The sequence below is a fragment of the Hemitrygon akajei genome, chromosome 4, assembly GCF_048418815.1.
Source record: "Hemitrygon akajei chromosome 4, sHemAka1.3, whole genome shotgun sequence".
NCBI classification, from domain to species: Eukaryota; Metazoa; Chordata; class Chondrichthyes; order Myliobatiformes; family Dasyatidae; genus Hemitrygon; species Hemitrygon akajei.
The window spans coordinates 16,299,891-16,320,820 of NC_133127.1; the positions used below are offsets into that span (position 1 = coordinate 16,299,891).

A 20,930-nucleotide genomic window follows, 5' to 3' on the forward strand; every position below is an offset into this window, starting at 1 on the left:
GTTCTGTAGTAATCTACAAAAACAAGAAAGTCTGCAGATGCTGGAAATCTAAAGCAACACACACAAAATTCTGGAGGAACTCAGCAGGCCAGGCAGCATCTATGGAAAAGAGTAAATAGTTGACATTTTGGGCCAAGACCTGGAGAAGGGGCTTGGCATGAAATATTGATTACTCTTTTCCATAGCTGCAGCCTAACCTGCTGTGTTCCTCCAGCATTCTGTATGTGCTAATGTAGTAACCTTGTATTGCACTGCACTGCTACCGCAAAAAAGAGCAAATTTCATGACATATGTGAGTGATAATAAACCTGATTCTGATATGGGAATCTATTGTGGACAGGTGGGAAGGAGGCAGGGAGAGAGGAATCACGGTTGGGAAAAGGGGAAGGGAGCAGGGAAGGAGCGGGATACGTCAGAAAAACACTCTGTAATGATCAATAAACCAATTGACCTTGCCGGACATCATTAACAGTCTATAACCCCGAAACACTTGGACCGGAAGGGGTTCGAGCAGGGGTTCCCAACCTGAGATCCACTGAACCCCTTGCTTAACGGTGTTCGTTCATGATGTAAAAACGGTTGGGAACCTCTGGTTTAGAGTGATATGTGTACAAGCATAAAGTGGGACTAACTTAGAAGAACATGTTATTCAGCATGGCAGCATAACGGCTAGTGCAATCACTTTCGATCACCAACTATCACTGATCTGGGTTCATTCCCACCACTGACTGTAAGGAGTTAGTAATGTTCGCCCCATGAACATGTGGGTTTCCTCCGGGTGCTCCAGTTTCCTCGATGAAAACATTGGTTATGGTCAGGGTTAGGATGCATGATATGTTGGCGCTGTATGCACGGAGACACTTGATGGCTGCTCCATGTGAACTCCAACTGTGCTCAGTGGGTCATCGTGCAATGGTTCAATTTAATGTCAGAGAATGTATACAAGCTACAACCTGCAATCCTTACTCTTTACAGATATCCATGAGAAAGAAAAGGCATTAGAAACCCTCCCCGTGCACAAGTCCCAGCAAACCATCATCCCCCCCTTCCCACTTGTTCCAGCAGAAAGCATCAGCCTCCAGCCCCCCACCCCCCATCGAGAATGATGTATTTCTTGTCTTCCAATATATTTGTGGCAAATAAAGCTAATTTAATCTAATCTAAATTGTGCCAAAGAGCCGCTTTCAATACCGTATTACCCAATAGCAAATTCACTGCATGGCAGGGCAGGCACAAGAGGTTCGATGGCCAGCACATGCTGCTGATACTAATATGTTGTCAAAGACTCTTGGGAGGCTTCACTTGTTCAAAGCTGCTGGATTGATACAACTTGTTGCTGAGTGACAGATGGAGAGGGAAGTCCCCTCTGAGCCATTGCTTACTGTCGAAATGCAGACCATATCTCATGCAGTGACATTACTGTTAACTACGGCTGTTTACACGGATGGAGACTGCTCCTAATTCCAGGTCGGATCAGTTACAGTAGTGCCCACATGCATGCAAAAAGTGTATATTGTTGAGAGCAAGCACACTTGAGCCAGATGGTTACGCTAACAGGGGAAGGTTTATTTACTGAGGCACCGTACAATTACTGCTGGGCAGCAGCTGATGTCAAACCACATAGGTAGTTCTGGTCACCTAACTACAGGAAAGACATCAATAAGAATGCAAAGGAAGCTTACAAGGATGTTGCCAGAACTTGGGAACCCAAGTGACAAGGAATGGTTAAACAGGTTAGGATTTTATTCCCTGGAGCATAGGAGAATGAGGGGAGATTTGATAGAGGTATACAAAATTATGAGGGGCATAGATGGGATAAATGCAACAGGCTTTTTTCACTGAGGTTGGGTGAGACTAGGACTGGAGAACACAGGTTAAAGGTGAAAGGTGAAAGGTTTACAGGGAACATGAGAGGGAATCTCTTCACTCAGAAGGTGGTGAGAGTGTGGAACGAGCTGTCAGTGGAAGTGGTGGATGAGGCCTTGATTTCACCATTAAAGAGTAGTTTGGATAGGCACATGGATGGGAGGGGTATGGAGGGAAATAGTCCAGGTACAGGTCAAATTACTGCGCAGAGTAATAGCTCAGCACAGACTAGATGGGCAAAGGGCCTGTTTCTGTCCTGTAGTGTTGTACGATCCTACGTCAAATATTAAATGGGGCATCCTGTTGGGAACAGACGCCAGACAGACTCTTCCTTGTTTCTCAGCACCAAAGAACCCTGGTAGGGAGAAAAGCTCACAAACTTCAGAGGGGAAGGAATCAGAGAGAGAGAGAGAGATCCCAATATCAGCAGGGTCTGCTTTCAATAGGTTAACTTCTGATGGAGAATTTTAATCACAGCTTTTGCTCTATCACCACCTTCTGGAAAATTCCAACATTCTCCACGTTTTACTTCCAGCCTCCATTAAGCTGTACATTCTGGATCTTTCCCTTTCTGTACGTGGACACATATTCACCTCCCCCTCACTGACTCCCAGATTGAAAATGATAACTTTTAGCCACGCACAAAACATTGGAGAAACTTGAATAGGTCAGGTGGCATCTACAGGCAGTTGACATTTCAGGTCAAGGATCAAACCAGTTCAGCATTATCTCCATGACCTGATGTCCCCTTCCACCAATTTCTTCCAGCTAGCAGCCTCAGTGGGATCCTCCAGCCCTCACTTATGAGCGTTATGCCTTCTGTTGTTAACTCCACCACAGACAGTCCCTAGCCCAGCTGTGATGAGGAGGAGGGTTGTGCACAGGGCTAGCAACCTCAATTCTGTAAAACCCTACAGGAATGCCAACAGATACTCCAAACACCTCATCCCTGGGAGAGGAAGGATCTTCACTGAGAAGACGTATGGAATCGTGTGGAGTAAGTCAAAAGTCCAAGGAAACCTCAGGGCCAATCATCCACCTGTCATACGGGACCACCACCAGTGGAACATGGAATACAAACACCATGTCAAGCACCACTGTAGAATGCCCAGGGAAAGCTGAGGAGAGACCAGCCAAAGAACAACTGTCAATGCAACTTTGAAGTTGACACCAAGAAGATGGGCTACACCTAGGGGACAACTCGACAGACTGGCCCAGGACAGACCACTCTGGCGAGCTGCTGTTAGCGGGGCATGCTCCAGTAGGGGTGATGGGCTTAATTTACTGATTAACTAATTCTATTGATAAGAATCTAAACTTGGAAATTCCTTGCTAAATCTCTCCATCTTGTGGCCTCTCTCTCCCCCTTAACAGCACCATAGACCACCTTCCTTCTGCATAAGCATCAGATGTGATTAATGACGTTCCTCTTGGCCTCCTCCCACATTCCAAAGCCCTCACACCATTATAGAGTCATAGAGTCAGAGAAGTACAGCACAGAAACAGGCCATTCAGCCCATCTACTCCATGCTGTAACATTTAAGCTGCCTGCTCCCCTTGACCTGCACCGGAACTGCAGCCCTCCATACCCCTACCATCCACGTACCTATCCAAACTTCTCTTAAATGTTGAAGTCAAGCTCGCATGCACCATTTGTGCTGGCAGCTCATTCCACCCTCTCACAACCCTCTGCAAGAAGTTTCCCCTCACGTTCCCCTTAAAACTTTCCCCTTTCACTCTTAGCTCACGACCTCTAGTTGTAGTTCCACAGTGGAAAGAATACCTCAGGGAAGAAATTCCAGATACCAACCCAAAATGACCAAAGGCAGGAGCAGCAATGGTCCCCAAAGTGAATATCAGGGGCACAAAAGAGGCCTTAGCAGGGGTTCTACTGAAAGCTCAAAGATGAGTTACAAAGATCTATGTAAGAACTGAACGTTGAGGGTGGTGATCTGGAATTCTCTACTCCAGATGTCCGTGATGAATAGGTAGGTATGGGTATAGAGAAGAAATTTGGCCTGGGACAGATTGACCATGGCCATATTGAATGGTGAAATGAGGGAGAGAGAGAGAGGGGGGGAGAGGGGGGGAGAGGGGGGGAGAGGGGGGGAGAGGGGGGGAGAGGGGGGGAGAGGGGGGGAGAGGGGGGGAGAGGGGGGGAGAGGGGGGGAGAGGGGGGGGAGAGGGGGGGAGAGGGGGGGAGAGGGAGACACACATTGTGTCTGTGGTCCAAAGTACACAGCATTGCTTGTGTCCAGAATTTACAAGGCAGTGAGCAACGAAACAAGCCGCTCAGACCATCGCATCCATGCCAAGCAGTATAATCCCACCTTGCAGCAGACGGCCCAAAGATTGAAGTGTTGGTCTAGACATTTCTAAAGTTCTGTCAGTCATTCTGTTTTTACAAACTACTCACTTATCTCCGGGTTGGACAGGCAGATGAACTGTGAAGATTCAGAAGGACATATGACTGCCAAATAAGACTAGTTTTGATGGGCATCTTGGTTGGCATGGACCAGTTGGGCCAAAGGGACTGCCTCCATGCTGCGTTGCCCTATGGGGCAGATAGAAATGGAACGAGGAAATGAAGCATGTTGCCATGGCTATTCCGGCACAAGGTAGTCCTGATGACTAGAACTTCGATGTAACTGTTTTTTGTTTTCAATTCATTCCCTGGGAAGCCCATTGCTTACCCCTGACTGCCCAGAGCATAATGAGAGTCTTGGTCCATCATTTCATTGGCAACTATGGCAGCATGACAGCTAGCATCACAGTGTTACAGCTCAGGGCATCAGAGTTCAGAGTTCAATCCTGGTATCCTCTGAACGTCCTCCCCAAGGAATATGTGGGTTTTCCCCAGATTCCCCAGCTTCCTCCCACAGTCCAAAGAATTAGCGGGTAGGTTAACTGGCCATTATAAACTGTCCTGTGATTAGGCTAGGGTGAAATCAAGGTCGATCAGGGTTGCTGAAGCCAGCACAGCTCAATGGGCCAGAAGGGCCTATTCCACGCTGTGTCACTAAATAATTTTTTTTAAACACTCACATAGATTCTACAGCCAAGTAAAGAAGCAGAATTGGAAGCAACTCCTTCCCTGCTGTGAAAAGACTATTAAATGGCTCCCTTGTACAATACGATGAAGCATCATCTTTATTTGGCATATAGACTCAGAGGCCACTTTATTAGGTACACCAGTATGTCGGTTTATTTATCTAGAGAGACAGCACAGAACAGGCTCCCTTGGCTCACTAAGCCGCGTCACCCAGCAACCCACTGACTTGACCCTAGCCTAATCACAGAACAATTTAAAATGACAGAGTAACCAACTGACGCACCCCTCCACACCCTAACCACCACAACTTCATCATTTCCTGTCAGTCTCCTTATCTACAGACACTCCTGTGCCTAGCGTCACTTTACGGGCAAACAAACAATCCATGCATACAAGCTATCTTTCTGTTCTTTATCTTATTGGGGGGGGTTTTTTGTGCCGCGTCGGATCTATAAGACCCTAAGACATTGCAGCAGAATTATGCCGTTCTATCATGGCTAATTTGTTATCCCTCCTAACCCAATTTTCCAGCCCTCTTCCCACAACTTTGGATGCCCTGACTAATCAAGAACCTACCAAAGTCCACTTAAAATATACCAAATGAATGGCCTCCATGCTCTCTTCAGCAATGAATTCCACAGATTCACCAAGCTCTGGCAAAAGAAATTCCTCACCTCTGTTCTAAAGGGATGTCTTTCTATTCTAAGGCTGTGACCTCCTCTTTATATCTGCACTATCCTTTCCATCCTTTAGATCTGGAGTAACAATCACTTTGTTCTCCTTTACAGTTGTATACTGGAAACGACATTGATTAATCTTGAAATATGTTATCAGTCAATCATGTGGCAGCAAATGAATACAGAAAAGCATGGAGCCATAGTCAAAAGGTTCAGTTGTTGCACAGGCCAAGCCTATCAATGGGGAGGAACTGTGATCTAAGTAGCTTCGACTGTGGAGTGATCGATGGAGCCAGAGGGGGTGGTTTGAATGTCTCAGAAAATGCTGATTGAGAATAAAGTGATTGAGAAAAGCAAAATAAAATCAAGAATAAAATATAGTTGCCTGAGGAAAACAAAAAAAACCATCTGGTTCTATGGGTGAAAACACTTAATGAGAGAGGCCAGAGGACAATAGCCAGACCGGTTCAAGTCGATAGGAAGGCATCAGTAACTCAAATAACTACACATTTCAAAAGTGGTGTGCAGAAAAGCATCTCTGAATGCAAAACACATTGAACCTTGAGGTCAATGGGCTACAGCAGTAGAAGACGATGAACATACAGAAATACACTCAATGGCCACTTTATTAGGTTCCTCCTGTCTCTAATAAATAGGCCACTGGGTGTACAGTTACATATATTAGGAATTTGCTGTGGTGTGTTGATGCTACATCAAGTGCACCAATCAAGTGTGACAGTGGAAAAGTGTGTATGAACCTGGAGGAGACAGTGGAGGTACTTAATGAATACTTTGCTTCAGTATTCACTACGGAAAAGGACCTTGGCGATTGTAGGGATGACTTACAGTGGACTGAAAAGCTTGATCATCTAGACATTAAGAAAGAGGATGTGCTGGAGCTTTTGAAAAGCATCAAATTGGATAAGTCACCAGGACCAGACAGGATGTACCCTGGCTACTGTGGGAAGCGAGGGGAGGAGATTGCTGATCCTCTGGCAATAAGATTCCGGAGGATTGGAGGTTTGTGGATGTTGTTCCCTTATTCAAGAAAGGGAGTAGAGATATCCCAGGAAATTATAGGCCAGTGAGTCTTACTTCAGTGGTTGGTAAGTTGATGGAAAAGATCCTGAGAGGCAGGATTTATGAACAGTTAGAGAGGTTAGGAACAGTCAGAATGACTTTGTCAAAGGCAGGTTGTGCTTTATGAGCCCAATTGAATTTTTTGAGGATGTGACCAAACACATTGATGAAGGTAGAGTAGTGTATATGGATTTCAGCAAGGCATTTGATAAGGTACCCCATGTAAGGCTTATTGAGAAAGTAAGGAGGCATGGGATCCAAGGAGACATTGCTTTGTGGATCCAGAACTGGATTGCCCACAGAAGGCAAAGAGTGGTTGTAAATGAGTCATATTCTGCATGGAAGTTGGTGACCAGTAGTGTGCCTCAGGGATCTGTTCTGGGACCCCCCTCTCTTCGTGATTTTTATAAATGACCTGGATGAGGAAGCAGAGGGATGGTGTTGTGATGGAAAATAACTGGTTCTTTGAGTCTCAACAGTAGAGGCCTGGACACTCACAGTTTTAATAATAAGGAATTTATTTACAAGGGGAAGTCGGGTCAACACAAGCAACTACAATACACAGGAAGCAGTGTGGGGACAGGGTACGGTTACACAAATGAAGAACAAGGGAAAAGCACTACAACAGCTATCCCCCTTGACCTTGGATAGCTGCGGCTCCCTTACCAGGACAAATGATAGACCTTCCCAAACATAAATCAATGCACTTACCTTCAATGAGGTGGGCTGTAAGAGAGACCAAGCCAGGCACGTCTCACCTTTTATAGCATGGGGCTGGGCAAGATAATCCAATTAAGGTGACCAATAATTTAGGTGTGCATTGATTAGTTGGGAGGGACCAAATGTTGATTGGCATGTGGTGTGTCCTCCGACCAGCCAGGTGGCAGTGTGTCTGTCACATGGCCGGTATCTCTGGGTACAGATGGGTTAGTAAATTTGCTGATGACACAAAGGTTGGGGGTGTTGTGGATAGTGTGGAGGGCTGTCAGAGGTTACAGCGGGACATCGATAGGATGCAAAACTGGGCTGCGAAATGGCAGATGGAGTTCAACCCAGATAAGTGTGAGGTGGTTCATTTTGGTAGGTCAAATATGATGGCAGAATATAGTATTAATGGTAAGACTCTTGGCAGTGTGGAGGATCAGAGGGATCTTGGGGCCTGAGTCCATAGGACACCCAAAGTTGCTACACAGGTTGACTCTGTGGTTAAAAAGGCATATGGTGCATTGGCCTTCATCAATCATGGAACTGAGTTTAAGAGCCCAGAGGTGATGTTGCAGCTCTATAGGAGCATGATCAGACCCTACTTGGAGTACTGTGCTCAGTTCTGGTCACCTCACTAAGGAAGGACGTGGAAACCATAAAAAGGGTGCAGAGGAGATTTACAAGGATATTGCCTGGATTGGGGAACATGCCTTATGAAAACAGGTTGAGGGAACTTGGCCTTTTTTCCTTGGAGCAACGGAAGATGAGAGGTGATCTGATAGAGGTGTATAAGATGATGAGAGGCATTGATTGTGTGGATAGTCAGAGACTTTTTCCCAGGGCTGAATTGGTTAACACGTGAGGCCACAGTTTTAAGGTGCTTGGAAGTAGGTGCAGATATCAGGGGTATTTTTTTTACCCAGAGGGTGGTGAGTGCATGGAATGGGCTGCCAGCAACAGTGGTGGAGACAGATACAATAGAGTATTTTAAGAAACTCCTGGATAGATACTTGGAGCTTAGAAAAATAGAGGGATACGGGTAACCCTAGGTAATTTCTAAAGTAAGTACATGTTCGGCACAGCATCATGGGCCGAAGGGCCTGTATTGTGCTGTAGGTTTTCTATGTTTCTCTGTTTACATGCAACAAAAACAACAACATTCATCAATCATATAGAATAAAAATTAGATAAAAATAAAGATTTTTATTTTGCATAGATATGGAATATAATATGCATAAATGGATAGTACATAGAAAGCTACAGCCCATTACAGGCCCTTCAGCCAACAATGTTGTGCGGACCACGTAACTACTTTACCAACTGCCTGGAATTTCCGTAGCGCAGAGCCCTCTATTTTTCTAAGTTCCATTTACCTATCTCAGAGTCTTTCAAAAGACCCTATTGTATCTGCCACTACCATCGCCTGTAGTGCATTCCACACACCCACAACTCTCCCTGTGAAAAACTTACCTTTGGCATCCCCCTTGTACCTACTTCCAAGCACCTTAAAACTATGCCCCCTCGTGTTAGCCATTTCAGTCGCGGGAAAAATTCTCTGGCTATCCACATGATCAATGCCTCTCATCATCCTTTCCGCCTCTGCTGGGTCACCTCTCATCCTCCGTCACTCCAAGGAGGAAAAGCCAATTTCACTCAATCTATTCTCATAAGGCATACTCTCCAATCCAGGCAACATCCTTGTAAATCTCCTCTGCACTCTCTCTGTAGTATCCACATCCTTCCTGTAGTGAGGTAACCAGAAATGAACACAGTACTCCAAGTGGGGTCTGTCCAAAGTCTTATGTAACTGTAACATTATGTTACATGTATTTTGCAACATAAACAGCATGATAAAAAGTGTTTAGAGTGCAGTGATAGGACAGAAGAGTGATCTTGACCTCGCCATCTACCTCGTTATGATCTTGCTCCTTATTATTCACCTACACTGCACTTTCTCAGTTGCTGTTATACGTTACTCTCTATTGTTACTCTTCCCCCTTGTTGTTCTTCAATACACCATGTAATGACCTAATCTGTATGAACATTATTCAAGACAAACTTTTCACTGTATCTTGGCACATGTGACAATAATAAACCAATTCAAATCCCTCTTTTCCTCTTTCAGTCACTCATAAATCAAGTCTGTTCAACAAGAAGCTGATAGCTTCACCGACACCATTACTGATTTTGCTCCATAGTTATTTAATTAACTACACAGAACTCCCCAGGCTCCCATAATGGGATTTCAACATGTCTCTGGATCAAGCCTCCGGATTACTGTATATGTGTCCTTAATACACCGAGCGTGCACGAAATAACCCAGTGGATGTTAAAATGATGACAGGTTTCCCCGGTGCCTGTTTGTGCTGAGTCTATTTATGAACTCATTTATCTTTTAAACCTTTCCAAACTGGTCATCAATTTGCTTTTTTCTTCACACTGCCATCTGGCCCTCCTCAGGACTCTACACGTTGATTGTCAACACACAAGTCTTCAGCTGGCAAATTTACTCGAACAGAGTCACCGAGAGGTGGAGCAAACAGATGAGAATTCTCCAGTGGCGAGCCACTGGATTACAGCGACCAAGCCACTCCAGCTCTCCTTAACTAAGAAAGGGCAAAGCTGTCGTACAGGAGGCACGGCCATTCACGAGACTAGTACCCGGATAAATCAGACTGTGACTGCATTTTCTACAACTTTACAAAACACTGCCTTTGCAGTCAGTTGTGGAGGCCAAGCCGTTCGATATATTTGAAGTAGAAGTTGATTGGTTCTTGATTGGTAACAGCATTAAAGGTTACGGGGGAGAAGGCAGGAAAATGGAGTTGAGAGGGATGATAAATCATGATGGGATGATGAAGCAGACTCAATGGGCCGAGTGGGCTGATTCTGCTTATGGAGGCATAGAACATTCCAGCACAGAAGCAGGCTTTTCAGCCCATTCAATCCATGCCAAACGGTTTTTCTGTCCACTCATCTGGGTCATCGCTCTCCATATTCCTCCCAACCATCTACTTATCCGAATTTCCCTTAAATTCAAAATCAAACCTGCATTTATCACTTCCGCTGGCAGCTTGTCCCATATGTACATGCTCTGCCCCCAAGTTCCCCTTAAATATTCCACCTTCCACCCCTAACCCATGACCTCCGTTTCTAGTCTGAACCAAACTCACTGGAAAAAGCCTACTTGCATTTACCCTATCTATACCCCTCATAAATTTGTATACCTCTATCAAACCTCCCCTCATTCTTCTGCACTCTAGGGAATAAAGTCCTAACCTATTCTACTCTCCCTATAACTCTCAAGTACTCAGGTCCTGGCAAAATCCTTGTATATTTTCTCTGCACTCATTCAATCCTATTGATAACTTTCCTGTAGGTGACCAAACCTGCACACAATACTCCAAATTAGGCCTCACCAAACAAAGTCTTATACAACTTCAATGCAACATCCCAACTCTTGCACTCAATTCTCTGGGAGAGATATACCTCAGTTACCAAGACCCTGAAAGCTGGAATTTTTCCTCCAGAAATGCAGGTAATTCCCTTAACCTTCCTCTGCTCTTTAAGATGCCTCTTTTAACCCGTCTTCCAGTCAACAATCACTCCAATAAATTTTCCAGATGCATTGACCATGTATTGCTCTAAGGAGAAATTTTACATGGCCTGAAAACTGCACGGCATCTGAAATGATTTTTTTTTGTAATATGCATATCAAACAAACACAAACTACAACTCACAAGACAGCCAATGTCAGCCAGTGAAAACAACTGACAGGCACAATGGCAAAAATAAAATGCTTTGACTAGATAGCGTCGGCATTCAGCAGGCCAGCAGTTCCTTAACACGGAGCTACCAGCTTGCATTCTGTATTTATTGTTACAATTTGTAACAGTGTTATATCCGGAATCACTGACAATGTAAATACGTTGAAGTTCTAAAATGTTTCAAAGGTTGTGGTATGCTTATTATTTCAAATATTTATGGTTTATACTAACACATATTTAAATACAGGGTATTTCCCAATTATATTAACATATTTCAAAATCATATTAACATTACAGTACTGTGACAACCTTAGGCACATACGTGCAGTTTGGATGCCTGAGGCTTCTGCACTGTGCTACTGCAAAAAAAAATTCATGGCATATATGAGTGATGATAAATCTGATTCTGATATGGGTCTCTATTGTGGACTGAGAGTGGGAAGGGGGGCAGGGAGAGTGGAACCGTGGTTGGGAAGAGGGGAAGGGAGAGGGGAGAGAGCAGGGAGCACCGGAGAGACATTCTGTGATGAATCAAATTATCTTGCCTGGAGTCGCAGGGCAGTGTGTGTCTACACCTGCGCCAACCCCCACCCATGGCCACCTGCCACCTGTCCCACATCCCTCCCGCATCGTTCCACCCCAGCCATTCCCAACATCCCTCGCTCCAGCCAGATTTACAAACTCGCTCTCCGCTCCTCACTGACAAATACAGTGATACAGCACCCTAGCCTAAGACACTTGCACAGTACTGTATGTAAAAGACAATAAAGGTAATGTACACAAAGGCATTTCAGTTACTGCACAGCCGCACACCTGCGCAGATTAGAGGGAACAGTACTGCCAATTTCATCTCATTCCCTGTACCAAATTTACAGTAAATGCTTCTCTGAAGACAAAGTAATTTTACATTCATGGCTTTGCTGCCTAGGTTCTGCTGATGGTACTCAAAATTACTTTATGACTCTAATAGTTGTGTAATTAAATTTTGGGATGTGCACGAGAACTGAACCGGTGAGCTCATATACAAGAGTTACAGAGGTAGGGATTTGTAAACACAGAGCAAAGAAAAACTTCAGTACAATTGATGCAGAAACATGCACAAAATGCTGGAGGAACTCAGCAGGTCAGGCAGCATCAGCACTATAGGGAAGAGTAAACGGTCAAGGTTCAGGCTGAGACCCTTCTTCAGGACCCTTCCCTAAAGAAGGGTCTCAGCCCGAAGGGTTGACTGGTTATTCCTCTCTATAGATGCTGCTTGACCTGCTGAGTTCCTCCAGCATTTTGTGTGTGTTGCTCTGGATTTCGTGCACTTGCAGATTTTCTTGTATCCGGTACAGTCCCTTCAGCCCACTAAAGTTGTGCCAACTTTTTAACATCGCCTGAGATCAACTTAAACCTTCCCTACCACATAGTGCTACATTTTTTCTATTATCCATCTGCCTGTCTGGTAGCCTCTTAAAAGTTCCTCATGTATCGTCCCGTACCACCACCCCGGGTGGTGCTTGAGTCATGATGACACGGAAGTCTGTGGGTCCCTTGGGTTCCACGCACCCAACACTCCAGGTAAGTAAACCCACGTCTGACATCTCCACTGTATTTTCCTCCAATCACCTTAAAATGATGCTCTGTTATAGCAGTCATAGATTGGTGATTTAAGAATGCAAAGAGCATTGCTGATTGCTGATTGCTTACATTGTGTTCCGATCCTGAGAGTTCTAAGATTTAGCCTATGTACATTTATAAGAATCCATCCTAATTTTTATCATTGTTGGTGTCGCACTTCAAAGTTTCAAAGTACATTTATTACTGAAGTACGTATACCATAAACAACATCTGGATTCATCTTCTTGCAGACAACCACAAAACAAAGAAACACAATAGAATCCACCAAAACCCCACACAACCAAGGCAATCAATGTGCAAAAGAAGAAAAAAACTGTACAAACAACATGTAAATAAATCATAAAGAGAACATGAACTGCAGATTCTCCCTTATCTTTCCCTTCAGTTCAATCACACTCCATTTTGTAATTACACAGTTAAATGGCCTGTCACAGATTTTATTGAGAAGCTGACTTTGGTGAACAAGGGACAGTTTCCTTAATTAACCTTGAAACCACCCGCCTCAGTATCTGTGCAGTGAGTGACATCCTGTTCAATCAGTGAATAAAGGTCTGTTCAGACACCACTGCTCTCTCACTGTGGTGAACTACATATACCTGTCTGGACACGCCCCCACTGCTGACTGCTCCTGTGGCCCCTCCCACTGACTGTGGCTCCTCCCACAGACCCTGGTATAAAGGCGATTGAGGCCTGAGCCCTGCCCTCAGTCTCCAGGATGTAGCATGGTGGTCAATTGCTGCTTGTTCTTTCTTCCAGTCAATAAAAGCCAATATCTTGCCTCACGTCTCAGAGAGTTATTGATGGTGCATCACTCACATAGCCTGTCTTTGACATAATGTCTTTACTGTAACAACAAACAAAAGCTGACTGTATTTAATTATGATTTCTGTATCTGCTGATCAATTTATCCTCCAAGTGCACCACAACCTTGTCTTAGGATTTGGAGGCCTGCGTGCCTCAATGTCTCAGGAGAGCTATGTCGACTGGTGTCAGGGCCTTGTGCTTTGGGTTTTAGTAGGGTTACCCATGCCAAACAGGTCAAAAGGTAGAGACCAGACGAAGAATGTTCCACAGGTCCTCCAGGTTTGGAGGTTCAGCTCAAGGCTATGTGAGAGTCAATAAACAAACTGGTCAACAAACAATTATTACAGAAACAGCAGTGAAGAATCCTTCTGTACAGAGATGGAGGACCTTCACTGCTGCCCTAAACGCCAGCAACGTAACGGGTGTAGGGCTCTCAGTACCATTAACTGGTGTGTTAACTGTTCAGGCTAATGAAATGGCTTCTCTGTAATGTTATTTAATGCTGTAATGGGTTTCTGTGTCTGGAATGTTTGGGTTATAACTGCAGATAAGGGGGGGAACTAACCAATGGAGAATTGTTATGCTATCTTGTATGTGTGAGCTGAGCGGGAGTTCGCAGTCTTTTTCGGGAGGCGAGCGAGGAGGACAGACGTATGAGGAGTGGACCGCGGTTCCAGGGAGGCGGATACTGGAAGTCGGCGCTTCGGACGGTGGTCAAAGGCTCGGAAGGTCATTGTGGATGGAACTGGAGGCGTGAGCTCCAACGCATTAAAATATTATGTGCACAAACTGATAAGCTTACTGATTTGATGCCTTTAGGTTATCTGTTTCTACTAACCCATCACTAAGCAATAACTATAAAGTTGCAATTATTTACTCGCCTTTGGTGTATTGTCTGATAATTGTGTTGCGAGTGTGTACTGGGGGGGGGGCATTACACCGTATTTACTCTGAAGTATTGCACTATTGGTGGGGCAACAGTGGTTCACCCTAGGCGAACGGGGGTAAACTGGGGGCACAGATGCTACACGAGCAGTAAGCAAGCACAATTTGATGAGACTTAATCAAATTCATAGTATAAAATATTAAGTGTAAAGACATGTAAGGGGTATCCAGTGAAGAAATTTTCACCTGAAGGGTGGGTGGGATTTGGAACTGATTGGAAGTTGATATATTATTGTCACAGGGAAGAATGCCACCTGTACAGATCATCCATCATATCATGATACTGAGGTAGTGGGAATGCCAATGGGATAGGGAAAAGCAAGGCAGTAAAACGGAAAGGCCCAAGAATGTTGTGGAGCCAGGTACACTCACAGCATTTTCAATGTAAGTGCTTTAATCACAAAGACATGGAAGAGTCTAGACTAATTGCTGGTAAACAGGACTGTGTTAAGACAATAAGACCATAGGAGCAGAATCAGGCCATTGGGCTCATCAAGTCTGCTCAGCCATTTCAACATGGCTGATCCATTTTCCCTCTCAGCCCCAATCTTCTGCATTTCACCATTCGATAGGTTTCATTGAGGTCAACACTCATTTTTCTGAATTCCAGTGAATACAGGCCCAGAGCCATCAAACACACTTCATATGACAAGCTTTTCAAACCCAATATCATTTTTGTGACCCTCCTTTGACCCCTCTACAATCTCAGCACATTCTTTCTTCGATAAAGGGCTAAAAACTGCTCACAATACTCGAAGTAAGGCCTTACCAGTGCCTGATAAAGCCTCAACACTACATCCTTGCTTTTATATTCTAGTCCTCTCAAAATGAATGCTAGCACTGCATTTGCCTTCCTCACCACTGACTCAACCTGCAAATTAACCTTTAGGGAATTGTGCACAAGAACTCCCAAGTCCCTTTGCACCTCAGATTTTTTTTAAAAATTTCCCTCCAGTTCCTTCTTCTACCAAAGTGCATGACAGTACACTTCTATGTCTGGCCAAGTCCTTTCATAGCCTCTCTACTTTCTCAAAACTACCTGCCCCTCCACCTATCTTCATATCATCTGCAAACATTGCCACAAAGCTATAAATTCCATCATCTGAGTCATTGACTTAGGGAAACTTACACACATTCACAGCTCCCTCACAGAGCTGTTTCACTTGTGCATGGCCCACATTTTATTTTCATGTTCCGAAGTATATAGAACAGTACAGCACAGTTTAGGTCCTTTTACCCATGAAATTATGCCAACCTTTGAACTTACTTTATGATCAATCTCACTCTTCCCTCCCACATAGCCCTCCATTTTTCTTTCATCCAAGTTCCTATCTAGAAATCTCCTCAAGGTCCCCTAAGTATCTGCTTTCACCACCACCCCCAGCAAAGCATTCCACTCACCCACCACTCACTGTGTAAAAATCCTACATCTGACATCCCTGTTGTACTTCCTCTCATTACTTTAAAAAGATGCCCTTTTCATAATAGGCATTTGTGCCCTGGGAAAAATGTACAAATTTCTACAAATCATTTGGACATTTCATGGATAGGAATGTTCAGGAGGAATATGGCAAATGAGATCCATTTTGGTTGGCATGAATGAATTGCTCTGAAGGGCGTGTTTCCATGCTGTATAACTCTTTGAATCTATAACAAAGGGGCGACAGGTGGCCTTGAATTTCAATGAATGCACACTCACCTTCGAACACCTGAAGGATGTGGACTGTGTCTCCAATTTGCAGGGGGACATGACACTCATGAGTTGGAATAAAATTCCACACCGCTGCGAAGAGAAACAAGAGAATTTTACTTAGCAAAGCAAAAATGCAATAGTGTGAAAAACAAAAATAGAAAGCAAAGATCAAAAACTATGACACTGTAGGTAGTGGGTCACGTAATGCTACCTAGATTCAATTCCACCATTGTCTGTTGGGAGAATGTATGTTCTCTTCATGACTACATAGGTTTTCTCCAGGTGCTCCAGTTTCCTCCCACATACCATAAGTCACAGGGGTTAGGGTTATTGAGTTGAGAGCATGCTATGTTTGCACCGGAAGCGTGATGATACTTGTGATCTGCCCCCAGCATATCCTTGGGATTTCATTAATCATTGATGCAAATGACTTCACATTTCAATATTTTGATGTACATGTATATTTAAGATGAATCTGAGGGGAAATCTGAAGCGGCCCTGTAGCATCACAGTTGGCGTAACGCTTTTAAGCTTAAAGTTCAAAGTGAATTTATTATCAAAGTACATATATGTTACATATACAACCCTGAGATTCATTTTGTTTTGGGCATAATGAAGAAATCCATAATGGAATATTAACCATACTAGAATCAATGAAAGACTGCACCAATTTGGGTGCTCAACCAGTGTGTAAAAGAGAAAAAACAGTGCAAGTACAAAAAGAAAGTCATAATTGTAATAAATAACTACAGTCGGCCCTTCTTATCTGCGAGGGATTGGTTCCGGGACCCCTTGCGGATACCAAAATTTGCAGATGCTCAAGTTCCTTATTCCACCTGGCTTAATGCGGTGGATCTTAGGACCCTGCGGAACCCCAGAACTTATTTAGCCTGTATCAGTGCGGTGGACATTAGGACCCGGCGGCAGAGGTCTGAATCCGCAGTGTTTCTGTTCACGAAAGTAATCATGATCACGATTGAAAATAAAGTGTAAATAATAAAGCGATGGGAAAGAGGTGAAACGCCATCGGTCACTGGAAAAGCGTTAGGCTACGTCGGTTAATGATCGGAACAATTTTAAAGGATAAAGTGATAAAGGTTCTGCCCCAATGAAAGTTACAATTATTACTAAGCAACGCAGTGGTTTAATTATTGGGTTTTGGGTTTTTGATCCTCCACATCAACCCGGCATGGTGGAGAGCGCACTCGGGTGTGGTCTGTCACTAGATGGATCTCGGGAACTTCTGTTCCTGAGCCCGGCACTGAAACATTCGTTCTTAAGTGTTTTATATGCATAGAAAGGTAAAATATATACTATATACTAAAACAAACATTTGAGTAACTGACGCTAAATAATACCAGATGTACCTGTTCCGACTTACTTAGTAAGAGAACTTTTTTCAATCCCGATCCATGAGAACCCACACACATCCTCCCGTACACTTTAAATCATCTATAGGTTACTTATAATACCTAACACAATGTAAATGTTATGTAAAATAGTTGTTACACTGCATTGTTCAGGAAATAATGACCAGAAAAAAAAGTCTGCACATGCTCGAACAACAAGTGCTGGAAGAGCACTTCCAGGTTTTCGCGATTCGCGGTTGATTGAATTCGCGGATGTGGAATTCGCGGATAAGGAGGGCTGACTGTAAGCAATAAATATCATGAACATCACAAGAAAAGTCTTCCAAAGTGAGTCTGTCGGTTATGGGAACAGTTCAGTCATTGGGCAAGTGGAGTTATCCCCTTTGGTTCAAGAGCCTGATTGTTGAAGGGTAATAACCGTTCCTGAACCCAGTGGTGTGAGACCTGAGGCTCCTGTACCATCTTCCTGATGGCAGAAGTGAGAAGACAGCATTTCCTGGTGGTGGGGGTCCCTTGATGTTGGATGCTGCTTTCGTGCAACAATGTTTTGTGTAGACGTACTCAATAGTGGGGAGGGCTTTACCCATGATAGACTGGGCTGCACACACTACTATTTGGAGATTTTCTATTCAAGGGCATTGGTGCTTCCATACTAGGCTGTGATGCAGCCAGTCAAAGTATGCCCAATCCACAACCACAGAAGTTTCTCAAAGTTTTAGATATCATTCCAGAAATTGGTTTTCAATTCCCGTCACTGTCTGTAAGGAGTTGGCACATTTTCCCCATAACCACACGGGTTTCCTCAGGGTGCTCCATTTTCCTCCTATATCACAAAGTCCTCGCATCACTGAGCACATCGACAAAGAGCAATGTCGCAGGAAAGCAGCATCCATCATCGGGGACCCCCACCATCCAGGCCATGCACCCTTCTCACTGCCACTATTGCAAAGGAGGTGCAGGAGCCTTAGGTCCCACACTACCAGCTTCAGGCTCAGTTATTATCTCTCAACCATCAGGCTCCAGAACCAGTGAGGATAACATCACTCACCCAAACACTGAACTGTTTCCACAGCCTAAAGTTTCTTTTTCAAGGACTCTACAACACATAATCTTGATATTTATTGCTTATTTATCTATTACTATGATTATTTTGTTTTTCTTTTTGTATCAACATACTTTGTGGTCATTTGTACATTGATTGTTTGTCTATCTTTGCTGTGTGTAGTCATTCATTGGTTTTACTGTGAATGCCCATAAAAATATCAATTTCAGGGTAGTATATGGTGACACATAGGTAGTTCGATAATAATTTTACCTTGAACTATGGGTTAGTAGGTTAATTAGTCATGTGGGTGTAATTGGGTGGTGTGGGCCAGAAGGGCCTGTTAGCATGCCGTATCTCCAAATGAATAATCCTCAGTGTAGAAAAATGGTATCAGAACTCAAAGCCTTGTACAAAACAGAACTGAAATCAAGCAGAACAGTTTTGGATTCACTCATGAATTGATGATGTAGATTACTATTCAGAAGAAAATCATTAATCTCAAAGGAGAAAGGAGGAAATAAATGCAGAAATGAAGTATTGCAATAAATTAATGATACTTGCCTTTATCCAGATCATCTGCTCACATTAAACTGTTATCAAATGATTAATATGGTTTTAAGTGCTTTGACTGTTATTGAACAAGCAGGCATGTCCACGTTATACAATAGTGTCATCCTACTAACAGCAACATGAGCAACAATGACAGATTACCTCAACAGCAGCACCACACACAAAGTGCTGGAGGAACTCAGCAGGTCAGGCAGCGCATATAGAGAGGAATTAACATTCAATGTTTCAGGCCGGGATCCTTCATCAGGCTCCAGAAAGGGGAAACTTCCGGTTTAAGATGTCCAGCTAACCTGGGTGCAAGGGTGGACCTCTCTGAGGGCTAAGCCGATTTGGAGAGGTCAAGCTTCATCCCACCCCCTCCGGTCTTCTCCTATCATTTCGCCTTTCCCCCTCCCCCCACTACTTTCAAATGTCTTAGTATCTTTCCTTTCGGTTAGTCCTGACGAAGGGTCTCGGCCCGAAACGTCGACAGCGCTTCTCCCTATAGATGCTGCCTGGCCTGCTGTGTTCCACCAGCATTTTGTGTGTGTTGTTGTTTGGAGAGGTCAAGGATGGCCTCGTCGGCAGCGAAATCCGGGTCCAAAGCAGATCACTGAATGAAGTGATCTAGGCCCAGAGCAATTCATTGTGGTGAGGCCCGGGTCCTAATACGAGGTACAATAGCTGTTTGGACATTAAATGCTGGCCTATATAGACTGGAAAGGCAGGGTGTTGAGAGTTGGGCAAGGCTGGATCGCTGTAAGTGCCATGCCAAGTTGTTGAGTTCAAGAGCGGCTTCTGTGACAGCAAAATCTAGGCCCAGAACAATTCATCGTGGGCGGGGCCTGGGTCCTAGTGCAAGGTTCAGACAAGTTAAACATCAGCCCACATAGTATGGGGACTCCTCTCTCTGTGATGCTATGGTTGTGAGACGGCCTCGGCCACTGTGCTTCGTGTCTGTGAACCTTGCGGTGATTTGGCCCGCTAATACAATTAACTGAATATCGAGCCTTCGGGCCTACTCTGGGCTGCTCCAGGGATTTGAACCTAAGGATTCAATATTCAATTTGGTTCAGAATGTTGAGGTTGCTTCTCGCTTCTATTGTTTGCATGATTTGTGCTTTTATTTTCTCTTTCTCTGTGGGCACTGGGGGTTGGTGTTATTTTTTTAAAATCGGGTTCTTTCAGGTTTTTTGCTTTGCAACTGCCTGTTAAGCAAACAAATCTCAAAGTTTTGTAATTTATATATTCTTTGATAATAAATGTACTTTGAATCTTTGAATAAGAAGTTGGTCAGAAAGGGTGGGGGGACTTGCTGAGTTCCTCCAGCATTCTGTGTGAGTTGCACAAGATTTCAAAGTACATTTATTATCAAAGTATGTATACTATATACAACTTTGAGATTAGTCTCCTTACAAGCAGCCACAAAGCAAAGAAAATCAATTGAACCAATAAAAAAAGACCACCAAACACCCAAAAAACAAATTGTGCCATCAATGAAAGCAAATTTCAGAACTGAAGTATGTCCACAAGCAAGAAGCCAGGGGAAGACATCCCAGCTTGTACTTCTTTCCACCTTCTACCCCCTTCCTTTCCAGTCCTGATGAAGGGCCTTGGCCCAAATCGTCAATTGTTCATTCTTCTAATTAGCAATCTGGCCTGCTGAGCTCCTCCAGCATTTTGTGTGTGTTACGCTGGATTTCGAGCGTCTGAGTGGTCTCATATTTATTAACAGCAGCACTCCTGCCTTGGTT

The 20,930-nt window shown here is 44.0% G+C and overlaps 1 protein-coding gene across 1 annotated transcript in view; it reads right to left on the reverse strand.

Moving 5' to 3' along the window:
* LOC140726138 (dedicator of cytokinesis protein 2-like) overlaps window positions 1-20,930 on the reverse strand; it is a 1,234,790-nt gene that overhangs the window by 1,114,063 nt on the left and 99,797 nt on the right. The window contains exon 2 of the mRNA XM_073042110.1: window positions 16,219-16,302. Within this exon, the coding sequence (XP_072898211.1) occupies window positions 16,219-16,302 (84 nt within the window). The remainder of the gene's footprint in view (window positions 1-16,218; window positions 16,303-20,930) is intronic.